This window comes from Rhinopithecus roxellana, chromosome 3, assembly GCF_007565055.1.
Source record: "Rhinopithecus roxellana isolate Shanxi Qingling chromosome 3, ASM756505v1, whole genome shotgun sequence".
NCBI lineage: Eukaryota > Metazoa > Chordata > Mammalia > Primates > Cercopithecidae > Rhinopithecus > Rhinopithecus roxellana.
In genome coordinates, this window is record NC_044551.1 from 148,398,435 (window position 1) to 148,419,509 (window position 21,075).

At 36.4% G+C, this 21,075-nt stretch overlaps 1 protein-coding gene across 1 annotated transcript in view; it reads left to right on the plus strand.

The window, feature by feature from the left end:
* TBCA (tubulin folding cofactor A) overlaps positions 1–21,075 on the plus strand; it is a 68,492-nt gene that overhangs the window by 40,330 nt on the left and 7,087 nt on the right. Inside the window, exon 2 of the mRNA XM_010356678.2 lies at positions 11,351–11,456. Within this exon, the coding sequence (XP_010354980.1) occupies positions 11,351–11,456 (106 nt within the window). The remainder of the gene's footprint in view (positions 1–11,350; positions 11,457–21,075) is intronic.

A 21,075-nucleotide genomic window follows, 5' to 3' on the forward strand; every position in this document is an offset into this window, starting at 1 on the left:
CATGCATACATATGTAACAAACCTGCATGTTTTGCACATGTACCCTAGAACTTAAAGTATAATAATAATAAAAAAAGAAAATTAAAAAAAACCGTTTCATCAGTTATTATAATGTTACTATATAATTTTTCAAAGTAAATATTTTTCTTGATAATACACAAGATGGTGTAGCTAGTTACTTTCTACTAAAATGTGAATTCAGTTGTAAGCAAATTAGAATTTTTTAAAATTAGAATTAAAGAAATTTAAATTAGAATTTTACAGGACAGTTACAATGTTCCTTGTTTTATTTAATATTATACTAGATATATATTAGTATTGGTTTTGCTATTGTTAATGCTACATTAAGATGTAAACACTAATTTTATTTAAATTGATAATATATTTTATTTTTTATAAATTGGAAATTTTGAATAGAATAGTTTATATTTAATGTTTTATAGAAATATACCTTAGAAATTTAGAGATAGAAATTTATCAGTCACTAAAGTCAGAATTTTGCGTATTACTTTTTCATCATTTTGGATTCCAGGTTGATGGAATCTGGTTCACTAGCTCTTAGTAAGCATGTTGAAAAAGTGTTCTATGCTCGAATTAGTTTGAGAAGGGTTGAGTTAAGCAAAGTAATACGTTTATTTACTGTAAGATAACTCAAAAGCTGTCATTATGTGAAACCTTTAAGAGGGGAAGAGTATACGGTATTTCCAAAGCTTTATTTGTTCATAAAAACGTTTTTACTTTTGTTTACTTTTGCCATATCTATTGACATTTATTTGAAGAGCATCCCTTTTCCTCTGTAAAAGAAAGCAATTGTTATCACATTTGAAAAATGGCAGTTTGGTTATATTTACATGATCAATTATAGGACAGATTTTCCCCTTATACATAATACAAGTTAGAGTCAGCCTGCTGTAATTACAGCTCCTGTGTCTTTCTGTAATCTCAAATGTTACAGTTATTACTTGGGGTTTTTAGGTTGACCAGAGAAAGGAATGTTTGTCACAGATATATGTTTATGTATAATCATGAGAGTCTATCCACAGTCAGGATCCTGAAAGATTCTACCAAGTAATTCATCAGAAATAGTTCAGGAAGACTGTAGTACAACAGCTTGCAAAAAGTTGTGATGCTCTTCAAATGCCATAAAAGACATCATTTATATATTTTTTTCTGTTTTTGTGAAATAAAGTTAGAGATTTTTCATGTTTTTACATGCTAAAACAATACTGTTCTCCTGTTTAAGCCTCCAGTTGTGAAAATGCAACATTTTGAAACAATGTTTACTGATAAATTCAGGAAGTCAGGCTGTAAAATAACTATTTTACCCGGAGTAAACAGGTAAAGAATGAGGGGTGAAATATTCGATACAGAATAGACTTTTTTTTAAACTACAGGCTACAAATAAGGTGACTTAGACAAGAAAGATTTGGAGGGCTTCAGAGTCTTTCCTAGCTGTTAAAATTGTGTCAAGTACAGCTCTTATGTCAAGTACCATTACCAAATTTTATTTAAAACTAATTAAGCAGTTAAGGACTTATAACGTAGTTTTTTAAACTCCAAATTGCAATGTGGTAAAGTACAAATTAAATATACTTTGAAAATGGACCCTTTAACATGTACCAAATCACTGTATATGTATACTATCAGATAGGATTATTGTGTGAAAGTTATTTGCACCTCTTGCGTTTTTCTGAATGAAAATTATTAATAATGATTATTTTGTCATTCTTTTGTACAAAAGGACTTAAAACTTCAATATCAGTGATATGAAAATAGAAATCTTCATACATGCTGCTGCTTGAACCATTTTGACTTAATGAACAAAATCTTAGTTCAATACATTGAATAAACACATTACATATCAAAGTGCCTCTGTAATAATGCTAATAATCCGAAAGCCATGAGTTCTCCGAAACCAACTAAGAAATCCCAGATTCTGCTCCCAAATTTTCTTATCAGTAATTTCAAGAATAACCTGAGTTGATGGGTCACCAAGAATAATTGCTGTAGGAAATATCATTAAATTGGGTTTATTTTATAATTTGATAAAATTCGGATATTCTGACTAATGCTAACTTTTATTATCTGTGAGAAGCTGAAGTCATTTCCATCCAACATTTTCTTCACCCATTTAAAATAGTATGATAAGCAATATTAGTTTGAAATAACCAAATAGCCCATATCTGTCTGTTTTAGACAAACAACTATTTATTTCACAGAATATAACAGAATAGAATGATAATGTTGGATATTCCTCTCCTAATACTCTAGTTTGCCAGTGTCCTCTTTCAGATGCTACCTTTAAATCCCTGTTGGATCTAAGTTATATATAACAATTTTGGAAGTAAATTATGAATAATAAAAGTACTGATGCAGTTCGTCCAAGGAGTACCACTTATGTACCATGTTTTAGATTCTCCGCTTCTTTTAACGCATCTAAGATAGACTTGACTTTTTTATTTTTTAATTTTTTTTGAGTCTCACTCTCTCACCCAGGCTGGAGTGCAGTGGTATGATCTCAGCTCACTGCAACCTCGGCCTCTGGGGTTCAAGTGATTCTCCTACCTCACCCTCCCAAGTAGCTGGGATTACAGGGGCCAACCACCACGCCTGGCTAATTTTTATATTTTTATTAGAGACAGGGTTTCACCATGTTGGCCAGGCTGGTCTTGAACTCCTGACCTCAGGTGATCCACCCATATCGTCCTCCCAAAGTGCTGGGACTACAGGTGTGAGCCACTGCGCCCGGCCGACTTGGCTTTTTGAAAAGTATAATAACTGCATCATACTCCTGACTTAAATTGAGCTTGCAGACAACTTAGCTATTTTCCCCATGATGTTCACAAGGCAGTCCTACTTTATCTAGTACTTGTATAGTCTCACTTAAAAACAAAACAAAACCCCTCACATGCAGAACCTTACCCTATCCATCTGTGTTTCCTTCTGTCTTTCTCAGACTTAGCCAAACCAGTTGCAATGTGAGGTTTCCAGTGAATGGTATCACAAAGGTGGTGAGATGAGAGCGTGATTACTATGTTGACAGCTCAAGTTGGGAAGGGTATCATTTTAGAGAGAGATGATGATGAGCTCAGTTTTCAGCCTGCTTTGGTTGCTAGTGGGGATGTCTAAATAGAGATGTTACAAAGGCAGTTAGAGATATGGGTCTGGACAGAGGATAAAAAGTCAAACGTACAGAGAGATTTGTGATTTTAGGTGATAATTAAAACTGTCAGAGTGTTTTGTATGGAGATGAAGCAGCTGTGGGAGGTGCTATTGCTTTCTCATATAAACTCAAGCAGAAGCTATTCACAGTGTCTTTAGCCCTTTCAGTAGTATGCACTTTTTAATCTCACTGACATCTCAGAACCTTTGAGGGACCTTTTAAGGGACAGTTTAGAGGATTCACGAAATAATGAGTTTTATATTTGTGTTTTTTGAATTTTCATTCTAAGATTTATTCATTTATTAATCCTTGAGAGTCATAGTATTGAAAAAAGTGATATTGATGTTATGTTTGACATGCATCATTTTAGCTGTTTATAAAATATCTAACTTATTTTTAAAAATTAATTAAAGCACATATTCTGCTTCAGCAATTAATAAAACTTGTACCATCTCCAGTTTAGTGGATTAATTAATGGGTACTGGGAAACTACAAGGTAACAAATACCATGAAATTAAACATTCATTTTCTTTCATTTAGAATACAAGAAATTGAGAACATATTGCTTCCAGTGGTGGGAACTGAGTGGCTGGGGGCAGGGTGTGTAGGTGGTGGGTTGCCTTTTCACAGTGTATTCTTTTGTGCTATTCAAGTGTTGAACCATGGAATGATTTTACTTTGGGAACAGAGCAAAGAAATTTAAATTTTGAAAATTGCTTCATTTACTTTAAACATGAGATTGTAATTTTATGTAGAAAATATTGACACTTGAAGTTAGAAGTCATGATTTCACGTCCTGTTTTCATCCTTTCCTGGACAGCTGGCCTTTCACTTCTTTGAATTGCAGGCTCTCATTTGAAAATGAGGCTGATGATAGTTGTCCTGCTTACCATGCAGGATAATTATGAGTTATTTCATTCAGCAAATAGATCTGTGAGGCATATATTCTTCCAGGTGTGATATGAGATGTATTTCCACTCCTTGGGAGATTTATTTTTAGGTGTGGAAGTAGGCAAAATTTCAACCTATTGTGATGATGCAGATAAATATGCTATGAAGATACATAGACATAGGATCTACGGTGTCAGCTTGGGAGAGTGGAAGGATTGATGTTAGAGTGGTCCTCCTGGAAGACAAGGACATTTATTTGAGTTAAGTTTTGAAGAATGAGTTGGTTGGGAGAGGATGAGGAGAGGAGACATTCCATTCAGAACAAGCAACATCTCCAGCCCCATCTCATTTTATGTGTTTCTGGGTAGCACACTTTTGTTTTATTTTAAGTTTTGTTAGGAGAGGATACTGTAGCAGGTTCTTCCTTAGTTTTGCTGACTCTCGAAATTTTGACTATAATTATCAAAAAGTTTGGAAACAGTGGAAAATCTCACTTAGGACTTTATAATGACCACAAGGATTAGTGGAAAATGACTAAAACTCACTGAAATTGAACTACGCACATTTTACTGTATAGATCATTAACACTATACATCAGCTTCTGATGTCAATCGTAATTCTTCCATACTAAGGAACTAGTGAGAATTCTTAGTTAATGCAGTTGACTTGCATTTTTCCAATTGAGTAGACTTTTTTCTTCCTGCGTCCAAGCAGTAAGTGGATACACTTTTTCTGGTGCCATGTTTCCTTTGAAGCACAGTGAAACTTCTTACCGCCTATGATGGTCTATAGACTTAGTATCTAGCTACTTAATTCCCACTCTCCATTAAGTTGCAGTTTATAGGCCTTGATATTTTACTGTTTAACACCTAATATCCTGTAAGTTACAGAAATACTTTGAAAATGTGTTGTAGATAGATGGTAATATTATTTATTCTGGATATTATCCTCTAGTAGCCACCATGATTATTAAAAACAAAGTGGTCTTCGTTTGTTTTTTGTGTTTTTGAGACAGAATTTCACTCTTGTTGCCCAGGCTGGAGTGCAATGGTGTGATCTTGGCTCACTGCAACCTCCACCTCCCGGGTTGAAGTGATTCTCCTGCCTCAGCCTCCCGAGTAGCTGGGATTACAGGCATGCACCACCACACCTGGCTCATTTTGTATTTTTTAGTAGAGACAGGGTTTCTCCATGTTGGTCAGGTTGGTCTGGAACTCCCAACCTCAGGTGATCCGCGGGCCTCGGCCTCCCAAAGTGCTGGGATTACAGGTGTGAGCCATTGCCCCCGGCCTTTTTTTTTTTTTCTTTTGAGACAGTTTCGGTGTTAGGCAGGCTGGTGTATAATGGCACGATCTCAGCTCACTGCAATCTACGCCTATTGGGTTCAAGCAATTCTCCTGCCCCAGCCTCCTGAGTAACTGGGATTACAGGTGTGCACCACCATGCCTGGCTAATTCTTTTATATTTTTAGTAGAGATGGAGTTTTACCATGTTGTTCAGGGTAGTCTTGAACTCCTGACCTCAGGTGATCCACTCGCCTTGGCCTTCCAAAGTGCTAGGATTACAGACGTGAGCCACCACGCCCCACCAAAAGCAAAAACAGGTTTACACTATTTTAGTGTTAAGTGTGAAATATAGACTTTCACACAAAATTTATATGGAACATTTTTTAATATAGTGGAAAACATAAAACTGGGGATTGTATAGGTAATTTAATCTTACTTCATGTTTATTTGTAGATAGGGAAAAAATGAGAGATACTTCAATTTCTAAATGATTTGTTTAGAAAGAGTTAGTCCAAAGTTGGAGAGCATTATTTCTGTACTTACAGAACAATCTTCTGCTGTTAGTGACTATCATTTTAGATGTTTTAACTTCAGCTAACAGAAAACAAAACTGTATGCAGCTTAGACTATAAGGATATTTATTATCTCCTGCAATAAGAAAACTAGAAGCAGTATACGTTGACTGTTGGTTGATTTAGTAATTCAGTACCATCATCAAAGACTGCAGTTCTCTGACTAGATTGACCTGTCTCTTTAGGCAGGATTTCCTCATGATCCTAAGGTGTCTGACACAAGTGGCAGGTGTCACACAGAGGTGACAATGTCCAGGTGAGAAAATGGATTATATCCCATTTATGAGCAATAACAAGCTTCTCAGAACCTCCATCAGATGTCTCTTATGTAGCTTAGGTCAGAATTGGATCATTTGCACATGCCTAAACTATCATTTGGAAAAGGGGGTAAAATCATTGTGATTAGTTTCTTCCTTTGAAGGGCATGACTTCCTGGCTGATCATAAGCAAAACTGGATTCTGTTGTCAAGTAAGAAATGGAGGAATGGTTGCTGGGTAGGCAACTAACAATGCCTGCTGTAATTGAACACATTTAGACTTTTATATTCAAATGTTTGAGAATTACTTAAATTAGTAGCTAAGAATATGGAGTTTAACAGTTCTTTGGCACTTAACAAATGTGAGAACTTGGACAAGGTACTGAAGCTCCATTAATTTTGATTTAGTAGTTACTAAAATGGGAATAATACTAGTACCTGTTTGGTTTGTTTTGAGGACTTAAATGACATATGTGGCATTTAGCATGCCTTGGCACAGTGCTTGGTTCATAGTAAGTGGTCAGTATGTGTTAGCTGCTCTTATCACCATATTTAATTTTTATTTATCTCAAGTGAATCAAGCTTTTGCCTAAATTCATTACATTTTATATTTCATGAGATACCAATATCATAACTGTCTGTTCTTAAATTATAACTGTTGAACTTCACCGAACGGCAAAAAAAGTTTTAGGAGAGCAGATTTGTTGATGCCCATTGGAAATGCTAAAACCTCAGATGTCATTCATCCAACCTAACTTCTTTCATCAGAGTTGTTATCAATTTTTAGCTTAATTTCATGAGTAGTATCATTTTTTGATCAGCTTCCTGAAATACAGTAACAGATTTTATTCATTTCTGAAATATTGATGTCTTCATTAACTTCTGTTTTTATTGAAAGACTCTTTTAAAAACATTATGGAGAGGCATAATTAGCAAGAGAGTGTAAAATAGAGATAATACTACTTAAGTAGGGTCATAAGTATTAAATGCAATAAAGTACCTACAGGTCTGTTCATATGAGGCCTTCAATTTAAGTTTCTTCTTTTCCATAATCCCTCACACAACACAAATCTTAAATAAACTCTTCGTTTCTTCAGAGAGAGGAGAGTTTGTTATCAGCTGTATCAGTAGAGGAGAACTGTATATAACAGGGAAAAGGAAATTATACTAGAAGTTTCAAACGGGGATTTAATACAAGGAATTGATGACACAGGTGTTGGTCTCAGTTGATCAGCAGTCATCTTACCCACTTTTTACAGCATGTTTTTTCTTAAACTAAATGTTATTAACTGCTTGTTATGTTCTAGGCACTATGGGAACTATCCTGCCTAAGGAAGACTTTTTATAAATCCAGGTTAAATGGATTCTCTTTTTCACCAATTGCTTCATATTACAACCGTAACCATTTGTTGCATGTGTGCATTTGTGGGTGTGCATGTGTGTTTGTCAGGGGAATGAGGTTCCTGAAGTTGCTAATTGTTTTCATTTTTATAATTGAGAGAAAAACATGACTTCTTTATTATATCATTACTACCTTCTACCTTATTACTCATTGTCTCTGTTCGTAAGAATCTGTTCCATCCTTCTTAAAGATGTTTCTATAAGAGCTCACACTAAGATCCTCATTTAGACTGATTGTTTTCCAGGCCTATAGCACAGTGTTAACCTTGGGTTATATTTTTCCTTTGTTAGGGATTGTGTTGACAACGACTTCCTGGTTTCATGACTTCTTTTCTGGATTTTCATCTTCAATTTGTTGGAGTACGTTAAGTAAATTTCTCAGAAAGGTGACATAGTAGATCAACTTTTTGCATTCTTATGTAACTAAAAATAGATCCCTTGGCCTATAACTTCTTTCTTCAGTTATTTACATAGCTTATTGCCCCTTTCGAATCTTAACTCATGTGTCCTCTTCTCAAAGAGACAATCCTATTTTAAATTGCAAACCCCCTGTATTACCAGTCCTCCTTCATGACTTTTTCTCCATAGCACTTTTCACAATCTAACATGTTATATATTTTGCTTATTTAATTTTCTTTATTTCCCCACTGAAAAGTGCCATAGGGCAGGGATTTTTGTACTTCATTGCTGTATCCTTGGTACATAAAATCATACCTGGCACATAGTAGCCCTTCAATAAATAATTGTTAAGTCAGTTAATGGATTTTCTTCTCCACCTTTTATTATAGTTATAAATCCAGGATATAAATCATTTTCTCTCAAAACTTTCAAGGGATTGCACCATCTTCTTCTGATATCTAGTGTTATTAATAAGAAGTATAAGTCAATCTGATCCTTTTACAGATTACCTATTCTCTTTTTGAAAGCTTTAATTTTTATGGAGTTCTGGAAATTATTTTTTTGTTTGTTCGTTTGTTTGAGATGGAGGCTCACTCTCTTGCCTAGGCTGGAATGCAGTGGCACGATCTTGGCTCACTGCAGCCTCTGCCTCCCGGGTTCAGGTGATTCTTCTGGCTCAGCCTCCCAAGTAGCTGGGGTTATAGGCCCCTGCCACCACATCGACTAATTTTTGTATTTTTAGTAGAGATGGGTTTCACCATGTTGGGCAGGCTGATCTCGAACTCCTGACCTCGAGTGATCCTCCCACCTTGACCTCCCAGTGAGCCACTGGAAATTCTTAATGTACATAGTTTTTTTTTTTTTTTAATGGATTCTGTGTGCTTCTAAAATGAAGCCCTTTCAGTTAAGTTTGCTTTTCTTTTCCAGCTTTGGGAACTTTTATTCTTTAAAAAAAAAAAAAAAATCTTTACATGCTTTGTTTCTGTTCTGTGTATAACTCCTGTGAGTTATTTAGTGAACCTATCAGATTTATCTTATTTTCCCGTGGTGTTTCATTTCTCTCTTTTTAATTTTACTTTGCTGTGGTGTAACCTTTAATATGCTTATTAATGTTTAAATAGTTAAATCTGGCATATTTTCTTTGACTAAAATAAAAAATCAAATAGTAGGCTAAAATAGGAGTAGATTGATTTAATATTTGCATTTTGTCATTCACTAATAACTAATGACAAAGTTTGACTTGTTACATTATTAGAAAAAGTAATTGTTAAGAAAAAGTCACTGGTTGACTGGAAAAGGAGTTAATTTCACATATGTACTATGCATTTAAAATATTTTTTTAGGAAGAAAATATTTCATGTCTATAAAATTTATAGGTAGGGATGTTCATCGCAGTATTGTTTATAATATGGGAATGGCTTATTTTATTTTTTATTTTTTTTTTTGAGACGGAGTCTTGCTCTGCCACCCAGGCTGGAGTGCAGTGGCCGGATCTCAGCTCACTGCAAGCTCCGCCTCCCGGGTTTACGCCATTCTCCTGCCTCAGCCTCCCGAGTAGCTGGGACTACAGGCGCCCGCCTCGTCGCCCGGCTAGTTTTTTGTATTTTTAAGTAGAGACAGGGTTTCACCGTATTAGCCAGGATGGTCTCGATCTCCTGACCTCGTGATCCGCCCGTCTCGGCCTCCCAAAGTGCTGGGATGACAGGCTTGAGCCACCGCGCCCGGCCTGGGAATGGCTTAAATATCCAATAGGATAATACTTCAGTATGCTGTCATCTCAGTACTATGAAATACTTCACAATCACCAACAGCTATATTTTCAAAGAACATTTAATGACGTTGGAAGTGATTATTATCCAAATTACTGTTATTTGTTAGTATTATTATGTATTTTTTGAGACAATCTTGCTCTGTTACTCAGGCTGGAATGCAGTGACACAATTATAGCTTACTGCATCCTTGACTCCCTAAGCTCCAGGGATCCTCCCACCTCAGACTCCTGAGTAGCTGGAACTACAGAGGCATGCCACCACGCTTGGCTAATTTAAAAAAATTTTTTGTAGAGACAAAATCTTGCCATGTTGCCCAGGTTGGTGTCAGACTCCTGGCCTCAAGTGGTCCTTCTGCCTCACCTCCCAAAGTGTTGGGATTACAGGTGTAAGCCACTGTACCTGACCCAAATTATTTTTTTTGTATATCTAAATATAAATTTTCACACACACATGTTGAGAGAAAAAGACTGCTGGATACTGTGTATATATGAATGTTAATATTTTCTTAGACTATACTTTTCTTTTATATTAAAACTTTAAACAACCAGAATTGGGGAAGATTGGGCTATTATGGTTAATTTAATTTGGATCATCTCTGGGATAATCAGTAGAACTTTGTATTGCAGTATTTCTTATTGTTGAAACTTTTCCTGATGTACTTTTTTAAAAATACTTTTTCTTACTTTAGGAAGTAAATACTAGTTTGTTTCCACCACTTGTCTGTGAGAGAACTGCATCTAAATTATCTATCTCAGCTCCTTGCACAAGGAAACTCTGGCATAAAATTAAAGGCACAATAAATACTTGTTAAATGATTTTGTTGTTAAAAAATAATCCAGTCTTTCTGTGTTTTGGATTTGACATGCGATCTACTGAATTTTCCCCTGCCAGTAAACTGAGCTTTTACCATTGTGCTGTTTCAGATACATGTATAAAGGTTTGGAAGACATATTTAAAAAAAAAAAAAAAGACAATTGTATTAGTATTATTGGTATATACTGATTTTGAGTATTGCTTTCACACTGCAATTATACTGAAGTTGGTTTTTAATTTAAAAATTAAGAATTTCATGCTTTGGGCTGGGCATGGTGACTCATGCCTGTAATCCCAGCACTTTGGGTGGCCGACGCTGGTGGATCATGAGATCAGGAGATAGAGACCATCCTGGCTAACACAGTGAAACCCTGTCTCTACTAAAAATACAAAATATATTAACTGGGTGTGGTGGTGGGCACCTGTAGTCTCAGCTACTCGGGAGCCTGAGGCAAGAGAATGGTGTGAACCCGGGAGGTGGAGCTTGCAGTGAGCACAGATCTTGCCACTATACTCCAGCCTGGGTGACAGAGCAAGACTCTGTCTCAAAGAAAAAAAAAAAAAAAGAATTTCATGCTTTGATAGATTGCACTTATGTTAGGCAGGTATACGATTTAAGAGCATGAGGATCATACTTATATCTCTGCCTAAACTATTTTTCTTCTGTTCTTTCCTCCCTCCATCTAATATATCTACTTTGGCATTCTAAATATAGTATGTTTTATATTTACACAGTTTCTTTCTTATGGTCTAGAGAGAAAGCTAATTTTCTGAAATATTTTTGGCTTTTCTATAGGTTGGTCAAAGAAAAAGTGATGTATGAAAAAGAGGCAAAACAACAGGAAGAAAAGATTGAAAAAATGAGAGCTGAAGATGGTGAAAATTATGACATTAAAAAGCAGGTAAAATTATATCATAACAATAGCTAAAATTTACAGAATGCCATATTAACTAATGTAGTTTTTACAGTAGTCCTCTGACTGAGATTATATTATTATTTACTTCTTTACTATTAAAACTTCCATTTAAAGATAAGGAAACTCAAACACAGGTTAAATAACTGCCCAAATCACGCTGTTGCTAAGTGACATAGCTGAGGTCTTGTTTTGTTTTTTGTTTTGTTTTGTTTTGTTTGAGACAGGGCGTCACTCTGTCATCCAGGCTGGAGTGCAGTGGTGTGATCACGGCTCACTGCAGCCTTGACCTCTCGGCTCAAGCAGTTCTCCCACCTCAACTCCCCAAAGTGCTGGGATTACAGGCATGAGCCACTGCACCTGGCATAGCTAAGATTTGAACACAGGCACTCTGTTTCTAGTATCTGTACTCTTAACTGCTAAACTTTACTGCCTTTCGATTTTTTAAGTATCAAATATAAAAATGGACTAATATTATATTAATTATATATTTAGATTCACAAATATTTTCTCCAAACTGATGTGAAGACCACAAAAATAAAATATGTATTGCACTTTTCAGTGACTACTTCTGATTGTCTTCATGACAGATTTCAGTGGCCTTAACATTGCATACAGGCTCTTCTTGATTTTGAATCAAGAAATGAGGTTACATCTGCTTATCTAACCTCATTTCTTACCAATCCCCATCTTGACCTCTTAGGTGCCTTATAGCTCCCTGAACATGCCCTTTCTTCTTTGCCTCTGAAATTTTGCATGTCTGAGATGCTCTTACTCCTGGCCTTACTTATCCTTTCCTTATTAATTTCTGTTCTTCCTTGAGGTCTCTTCTACTCTCACCTCTAGACTGAGTTAGGTGCCCCTGCTTTTCGCTCCCATAACACTTCTTTATTCCCACCATAGCATATATTGAACGTTCATTCTCAGCTGACAGTTGCTTCATAATTCCTTGAGAAAATAAAGGCCATTAGGGAATTTTCTCATATTCTTACGACAAAATCTATCAACCTATCTGTATCTGTACGTATACCACCTTCCTTCCTGTAAGAGTGGATGATGTGCCCTAGCCCTTGTTATAACTATCAGTGACATTGTTATTACTCTTTTTTCCGTTATCTTAAATACCTCAATAGCATCTGACACAAGTTACCACTTTCACCTTGAAACTTGACACATCCTCTGAGGTGTTCAAAATTAAAATCTTGATCTCACAGTACTCCAACCTACTCTCCCAAACAAAAAAACTATTTCTTCTTTCTTTTTCCTCATCTCAGTGAGTGGTACCTCCACTCATCCAGATACTCAAGCCAAAAATTTAGTTGGTCCCTTCTTGATATTTTTCTCTCTTTCTAATAACCACATCTAATATCGGCATCTCCTATTTCTTGTTTTCTTTTCTTTTCTTTCTTTTCTTTTTTGAGACGAAGTCTTGCTGTGTCACCCAGGCTGGAGTGCAGTGGTGCAATCTCGGCTCACTGCAATGTTCGCCTCCTGGGCTCAGCTGATTTTCCTGCCTCAGCCTCCCAAGTAGCTGGGATCAACAGGCATGCACCACCACACCCGGCTAATTTTGTATTTTAGTAGAGACAGGGTTTTGCCGTGTTGGCCAGGCTGTTAAATTCCTGACCTCAGGTGATCTGCCTGCCTTAGCCTCCCAGAGTGCTGGGATTACAGGGGTGGGCTACTGCGCCCAGCCAGCACCTCCTATTTCTTACTCTCTATTTTTTACTCTCTACTGCCATTTTTCTAGTCTAGTCCACTATCATCTCTTGCTGGTACTGTTTATTGCAGAAGCCTCCCAGTTGGCATACTTCTTTCACCCTTGACATCCTCCATTCCTTCCCCACCACAACAAGCAAATAAATCTCTATAAAATGTACCTCAGATCACTTGGTCTTCTACTTAAAATCTAGTGTCAGATGCATTTAAAATAATTTCCAGATGACAGTTTTAAAAAAGGAGAGTGTGAACCAGCTTATACAGACTATATCTTAAAATTTATTTTTAAAATCAGCTCATGAACTCACAGTCATTTTTGCCATGTAAATTGTGGCATCATAGGTAATCACACTTAACTCAGGCTTAATTCAGCAAAATTAATCAATCATTTAAAATAGAATTTTTTGTAGGGAGTTGCTTTCTGCCGTGCAGAAGAAATGCAGCAGCAGCTGAAACAACTTGTTGGCTGTGTCTTCCCTTGGCTGTCTAGGAAGACAGCCTTCTTATTTTATTAAGCTTTTAGGAGAGGCCGTCTTCCTTTATTTGTGATATAGCACTGTGTGTATAAAAGACATTTGTGTGTCAGATACTCATAAATTGAGGGAGGATTAGTAAACAGATGTGTAGATATATTATGTCCCCTTTATTTTGTTTTTTAATATTAATAAATTACATTGGGCAGTGGAGTCTCTTTGTGATGCTCAAGCTGGAGTGCAGTGGTGTGATCCTAGCTCACTGTTGCTGCCTCAAACTCCTGGGTTCAAGTGATGCTCCCACCTTAGCCTCCAGAGTAGCTGGGACTACAGATGTGTGCCACCATGCCTGGCCAATTTTTAAATTTTTTATAGAGACAGGCTCTCACTTTCTTGTTTAGGCTGGTCTTCAACTCCTGGCCTCCAGTGATCCTCCCACCCCAGCCTCTCAGAGTCCTGGGATTATATGCGTGAGCTCCCCAGCCTGGCCTTGTCCACCTTTATGAACTAACTACCCTTCATAAGGATTTACATATGGAATGTAACTTTTTATTCTTAAAATTATGATACATACTGCTTTTGTACCTCTTTCACTACATCTAGTGGGAAAATATTATGACATAGTATGTAACTTAATTTTATCCAGGTCCTTCTTGGACTTCATCAGCTTGTTTTCCCGGTCATGTAGCTAGTGACCTCATTTAGTCTTTTTCTTTGCCCTGCTTTTTTTCACCATCAATAATGTATTTTAAAATAGCCCTATAGCTAAAATAGTAGTTATCTGTTACATGGAGTGGAGGAATAAATGTGTTCCCTTTCTAAATAAAATTCTACAAATAATGTTATGGGTTATCACAGAACCTGTTTTCATTTATATTCATGTATGTATCATATTTCAATAAAATCACTACTTTATAGGTAAGGATTAACTACTGAATCCTGTGTTGTACTTGTCATTTCAAAATACCAGCCACATACTAGTTGCATTACTGACTACATACACAGATGTAAAAGGGAAAAAAAATTGTTCAAAAGTTGTTTCTACTCTCAGCCATGTTAAAATTCTCTTTTTGGTCATAGGTATCATAGTTTTTAACAGGATTTGTTAGATTCATAGCCAACTTAGTACTTATTCAGAAATAACATCTCATATCTCATTATAGAACAATAGTTGTTTCTGTTTGCTTCTGTTGTCGACCTACCATGTATATAGTTGTCAATTGCAGTTTTGTTTCAGAGTTTCCTAAAAACTTGTCTTTAGCCAACCTACATACATTTCTTAATTTCCTTTCCCTGACTTAGCTATATTATGGCCATTCATTTTTTTTTATCATATACAATGGGTGTTGCATAACCAAAAGGATGGTCTGTTCCTTATTGCCTGAGACTTTAAGGTCAGCAATGATTTTCTTAATATTTATCGTGCCTCTCGTAGAAAATATCAAGAAAGCCAAGTGCTGCATTTTGTGGGTTTTCTACACTTCTCCCTAGATTTCCTCCTCTTCTGAGCTAAACACTGTCCTCAGTCACTTCTCACTACTTTGGCTCTTCTCTTGCTTGGATCCTTTTTTCTCTGGCTTTCCTACCTCTTCTAAATTGGCTGTATTTTAAGCACACACTTAAGGTGCTATCTCTTATTCTGTACCAAACTCTTACCTGAAGATGGTTGCCAGAAATCAGGGGACAGTCCCTCTGTTGGACTAGGTATAATTTTGGTTCTTTTAAAATAAGTAATTAGGCCAGGTGCAGTGGCTCACGTCTGTAATCCCAGCCCTTTGGGAGGCCAAGCTGGGTAGATCACTTGAGCCTAGGAGTTTGAGACTAGCCTGGGGAACAAGCTAGTCTCAAACTATCTTGTTTGCATTAGTCCGTTTTTACACTGCTATATAGAACTACCTGAGACTAGGCAATTTATAAAGAAAAAAGGTTTACTTGACTCTCAGTTCCACATGGCTGGGGAGACCTCAGGAAACTTATAATCATGGCAGAATGTGAAGGGGAAGCAAGCACCTTCTTCACAAGGTGGCAGGGGCGAGAGAGAGAACAAGTGGGAAGTGCCCCACTTTTAAACCCTCTGATCTCATGAGAACTCACTCACTATCAGAGCATGTAGGAAACCGCCCCTATAATCCAATCATATCCCACCAGGTCCCTCCCTAACATGTGGGGATTATAATTCAAGATGAGATTTGTGTGGGGACACAGAGTGAAACCATATCAAAGATGAAACTGTCTCTACAAAAAAAAATTTTTTTTAAATGTATTAGAATACAAAAAATTAGCTGGGTGTGGTGGTGTGCATCCATAGTCCCAGCCACCTAGGAGGCTGAGGTGAGAGGATCACCTGAGCCCAGGAGGTCAAGGCTGCAGTGAGCCATGATCATGCCACTGTACTCCAGCCTGGGTGACAGAGTGAGGCCTTCTCTCAAAAAATATACAAAATAAAATAGAAAATTAAAAAGTAAGCAACTAGGTAAAAGTTTTCAGGAGGCCAGAATATCAGTCAATTAAATTTTTATTCTGTCTTTTTTTAAATTTTCTGACTAAACAATATAACATGTCATTCAAATATTGCTCAAATTGATTTTAGCCTTCTGTTTCTGATAGCTCTCTTCTTCTCCACCAATTAAGGTTGGGTACAGAGGGTTTTGCCCTCACTTGGTAAAGCTTTCTGTTTTGTTTTTCAACCTATCCTGGGGCATAATGATTGGCAGTAATGACACTCAGTCAGACATATCTCTGTCATTTCTCCTGAGGCACAACTCATCTCTTAGGTTCCAGAAGTAATAAGACAAACTGGTATAATTTTTGGACAAAGAGTTCTCAGTTTTCTCACAAAAGAGTTCTCACAAAAGCTTTGCAATTATTGCATATAATTGCAGTAATGTAAAATTCATCTTTTTGAAAAAGATGTACACACTTTTTTTTACTCTTTGAAACAAGAGTGAACATTTACGATGACATGTTTCTATGTTTTTCCTAAAAATATAAAGGGGAAATGTTTTTCATTAAATATATGGAAAACGTTAGGAGGCATCAGTCAACAAAGAAGATACCCCTTTGACCAGGAGTGTCTCACAAGGCTGATCCTCAAAGAAAAACCCAGATTTTCTTTTAATCAGTAATAAAAATATGGAAAATAACTTACAATCATGCAAGAAAATGTGTTTGTCTCTTGGTACATATATGCAGACTTATAGAAGGTAATACACTTGCTTTTTTTGTGTGTAGATTTCACAGGAAATTCCAAAAGAAATTCAAAGAGGTCTTGTACATCCTTCATCCTGCCTCCCCCAATGTTAATATCTTGTGTAAATATAATACAGTATTCAAACCATGAAGTTGACATTGGTACACCACAGAGCTTACTCATATTTCACTAGTTATACCTGCACTCATTAGTGTGTTTGCATGTATAGTTCTCTGCAGTAGCATGTGCAGCAACCAATCAAGATGGAGAACTGTTCCATCGCAAAGCTCCCTCTTGCCACCTCTTTTTAGCCACCTCATCCCCTCTGCTCCCTAAACCCTAAATAGTTACACTGCCTCAAGAATGTCACGTAACATAGAATGGAATCTACAGTATGTAACCTTTTAAAATCGGCTTTTTCTATTTTATATAATTCCCTTTAGGTCCATTGAAGTTATTGAGTGTATCAATAGTTTGTTCTTTATTACTACTAAGTAGTATTCCATGGTTTGGATGTACTAACATTTAACCTTTGATGACCATTTGGATTGTTTTCAGGTTTTTGCTGTTGTGAGAAAAGCTGCTGTGAACATTCATGTACAGTTTTGATGTGAACATAACTTTTATTTTATGTGGTTTTGGGGGAACAGGTGGTTTTTGGTTACATGAGTAAGTTCTTTAATGGTGATTTTTGAGATTTTGGTGCACCCATCACCCAAGCAGCATACACTGAACCTGATTTATAGTCTTATCCCTCACCCCATTTGTACCCTTTCCCTCTGAGTCCCCAAGGTCTATTGTGTCATTCTTATGCCTTTGCATCCTCATAGCTTTGCTCCCATTTATGAGTGAGAACATATGATGTTTGCTTTTCCATTCCTGAGTTACCTCACTTAGAGTCTAATAGTCTCCAGTCCCATCCAAGTTGCTGCAAATGCCATTAACTCATTCCTTTTTATGGCTGAGTAGTATTCCATATATATATATATATATATATATACACCACACACACACACACACACACACACACGGCACGGTTTATCCACTTGTTGATTGATGGACATTTGGGTTGGTTCCACATTTTTGCCATTGTGGATTGTGCTGCTGTAAACATGCGTGTGCAGGTATCTTTTTCATATGATGACTTCTTTTCCTCTGGATAGATACCCAGTAGGAATTGCTGGATCTAATGGTAGTCCTACTTTTAGTTCTTTAAGGAATCTCCACCAACATCTATTATTTTTTTATTTTTTGATTATGATCATTCTTGCAGGAGTAAGGTGGTATCGCATTGTGGTTTTAATTTGCATTTCACTGATCATTAGTGTTGGGCATTTTTTCATATTTTGTTGGCCATTTGTATGTCTTCTTTTGAGACTTGTCTATTCATGTCCTTAGCCCACTTTTTGATGGGATTGTTTTTTTCTTGCTGATTTGTTCAAATTTGTTACAGATTCTGGATATTAGTCCTTTGTCAGATGTATAGATCGTGAAGATTTTCTCCCACTCTGTGGCTTGTCTGTTTACTCTGCTGACTGTTCCTTTTGCCATGCAAAGGCTCTTTAATTAAGTCCCAGCTATTTATCTTTGTTTTTATTACATTTCCTTGTGGGTTCTTAGTTATGAAATCATTGCCTAAGCCAATGTCTAGAAGGGTTTTTCCAGTGTTATCTTCTAGAATTTTTATGGTTTCAGGTCTTAGATTTAAGTCCTTAATCCATCTTAAGTTGATTTTTTTATAAGGTGAGAAATAAGGATCCAGTTTCATTTTCCTACATGTGGCTTGCCAAGTGTCCCACCACCATTTGTTGAAAAGGGTGTCCTTTCCCCACTTTGTTTTAGTTTGCTTTGTCAAAGATAGTTGGCTGTAAGTATTTGGGTTTATTTCTGGGTTCTGTACTCTTGAACATAAGTTTTCATTTCTGTAGGATAAATGCCTAACAGTGCAATTACTAGGTTGTATTCCTGTGGTTTTTGTTTTAAAAGAAACTACCAAACTCTTTTCCAGAGTGGCTGTACTATTTTATGTTCCCACCAGCAATGATTCAGTTTCTCTACATCCTTACCAGCATTCACTGTGATCTCTATTTTTTAATTTTAGCATTTAGCCATCAGCTGTATGATAGCTGTACAGTGATAACTCATTGTGCTTTTAATTTGCATTTCCATAATGGCTAATGATGTTGAACGTTTTTTCATGTGCTTATTTGCTGTCTGTATATCCTCTTCAGTGAAAATGAATGATCAGGCCTTTTGCCCACTAATTGGATGCTTTGTTTGTTTTTTTACATTTGAGTTTTGAGAGTTCACTGTATATTCTAGACACATGCCCTTTGTCAGATACGTGGTTTGCAGATATTTCTGTTTGTAGTTGTCTTTTTCTCCTCTTAACAGTGTCTTTGACAGAGAAACAGGGATTTTTTTTGTTTTTGTTTTGAGACAGAATCTTGCTCGGTCGCCCAGGCTGGAGTGCAGTGAGGAGATCTCGACTCACTGCAACCTCTGCCTCCTGGGTTGAAATGTTCCTTCTGCCTCAGCCTCCCAAGTAGCTGGGACTGCAGGCATGCGCCACCATGCCTGGCTAATTTTTTTTTTTTTTTTTTTTTTTTTTTGAGATGGAGCCATACTCTTTGCTGGAATGCAGTGGTGTGATCTCAGTTCACTGCAACCTCTGCCTCCCAGGTTCAAGCAATTCTTCTGTCCCAGCCTCCCTAGTAGCTGGGATTATATGCGCCTGCCGCCATGCCCAGCTAATTTTTGTGTTTTTAGTAGAGAAAATGTTTCACCGTGTTGGTCAAGCTGGTCTCGAACTCCTGACCTCAAATGATCTGCCCGCCTTGGCCTCCCAAAGTGCCGGGATTATAGGCATGAGCCATCGCACCCAGCCAAGTTTTTAAATTCAAGAACATCCAATTTATCATTACTTCCTTTTATGAATCATACTTTTGGTTTCAGGGCTAAGGTCTCTTGGCTTGTCTTAGATTCCAAAGATTTTCTTTTCTAAGTCTTCAATCCATTTTGAGGTAATTTTTATATAAGGTGTTACGTTTGGTTTGAGATTCATCTTTTTGCCAATGTCCAGTTGCTCCAGCAGCATTTGTTGAAAAGGCTGTCCTCCCTTCATTGAATTGCTTTTGTATCTTTGTCAAAAATAGTTGGACATACTTGTATGGGTTTACTTTTGTGTTCTCTCTTCTGGTTCATTAATCTTTATCTATCCCTTTAACAACACTGCACTGTTTTGATTCCGTACCGATGTAGTAAATCTTAACATTGGGAAGAGTGAGTATCTATTTTATTTTATTCTTTCAAAATTATTTTAGCTTTTCTAGTTTGTTTTGGCTTTCCATGTAAATTTTTAAATAAGCCTGTCTGTGTCTATAAAACACCTTTTGATAGGAATTGCATTAAACCTAAAAATCAGTTTGGGGCAAATTGATGTCCCAGTTAATGGACATGGTAAGTCTTTCTAATTTATTTAGGTCTGATTTCTTTCATCAGCATTTTATAATTTTCAGCATACAGATCCTGCCCATTATAAATGTATAGCGAAGTATTTTTTTTTTTTTTTTTTGACTCTCTTGCAAATGGTATTGTTTTTAGTTTTGGTTTCCACATACCATATTTGTTGTTAGATATAAAAATGCAGTTGATTGTTTTTTTGTGTGTGTGTTGATCTTGTAACCTGCAAACTCACCTTGCTGAACTTATTCTAGGATTATATTCATTTTCTTTCTCAGACCTGATGATGTGAGTTACACGGATTGATTTTCAGATATTTAACTGTCCTTGCGTACATACAATGAATCCCACTTGATACTGGGATATAAATAATTATTTGTATACATTGCTGAATTCAATTTGCTAATTTGTTGAGGCAGTTTTCTTTTTTGTGCTGTCTTTATGCGGTGTTGCTGTAAGGTTAATACTGATTTCATAAAATCGTTTGAGAATATTGATTTAAAAAATCATTTGTTCCTTTTCTGTTTTCTTGAAGGATTTGTGTAAAATTGGTGTTAATTGTTATTTAAATATTTGGTAGAATTGTATATTGAAATCGTCTGGGCCTGGAGAGCTCTTTTGTAGGAACTTTTAAATTACAACTTCATTCAGCAGAACATTGGAGAAAAGGTATTTTTAAGTTAACAACAACAAATAAATTATAACTTCAGTTTCTGTAGTGATTAATAGGACTGTAAGTAATTAAGTTTGGGTAGTTGGTAGT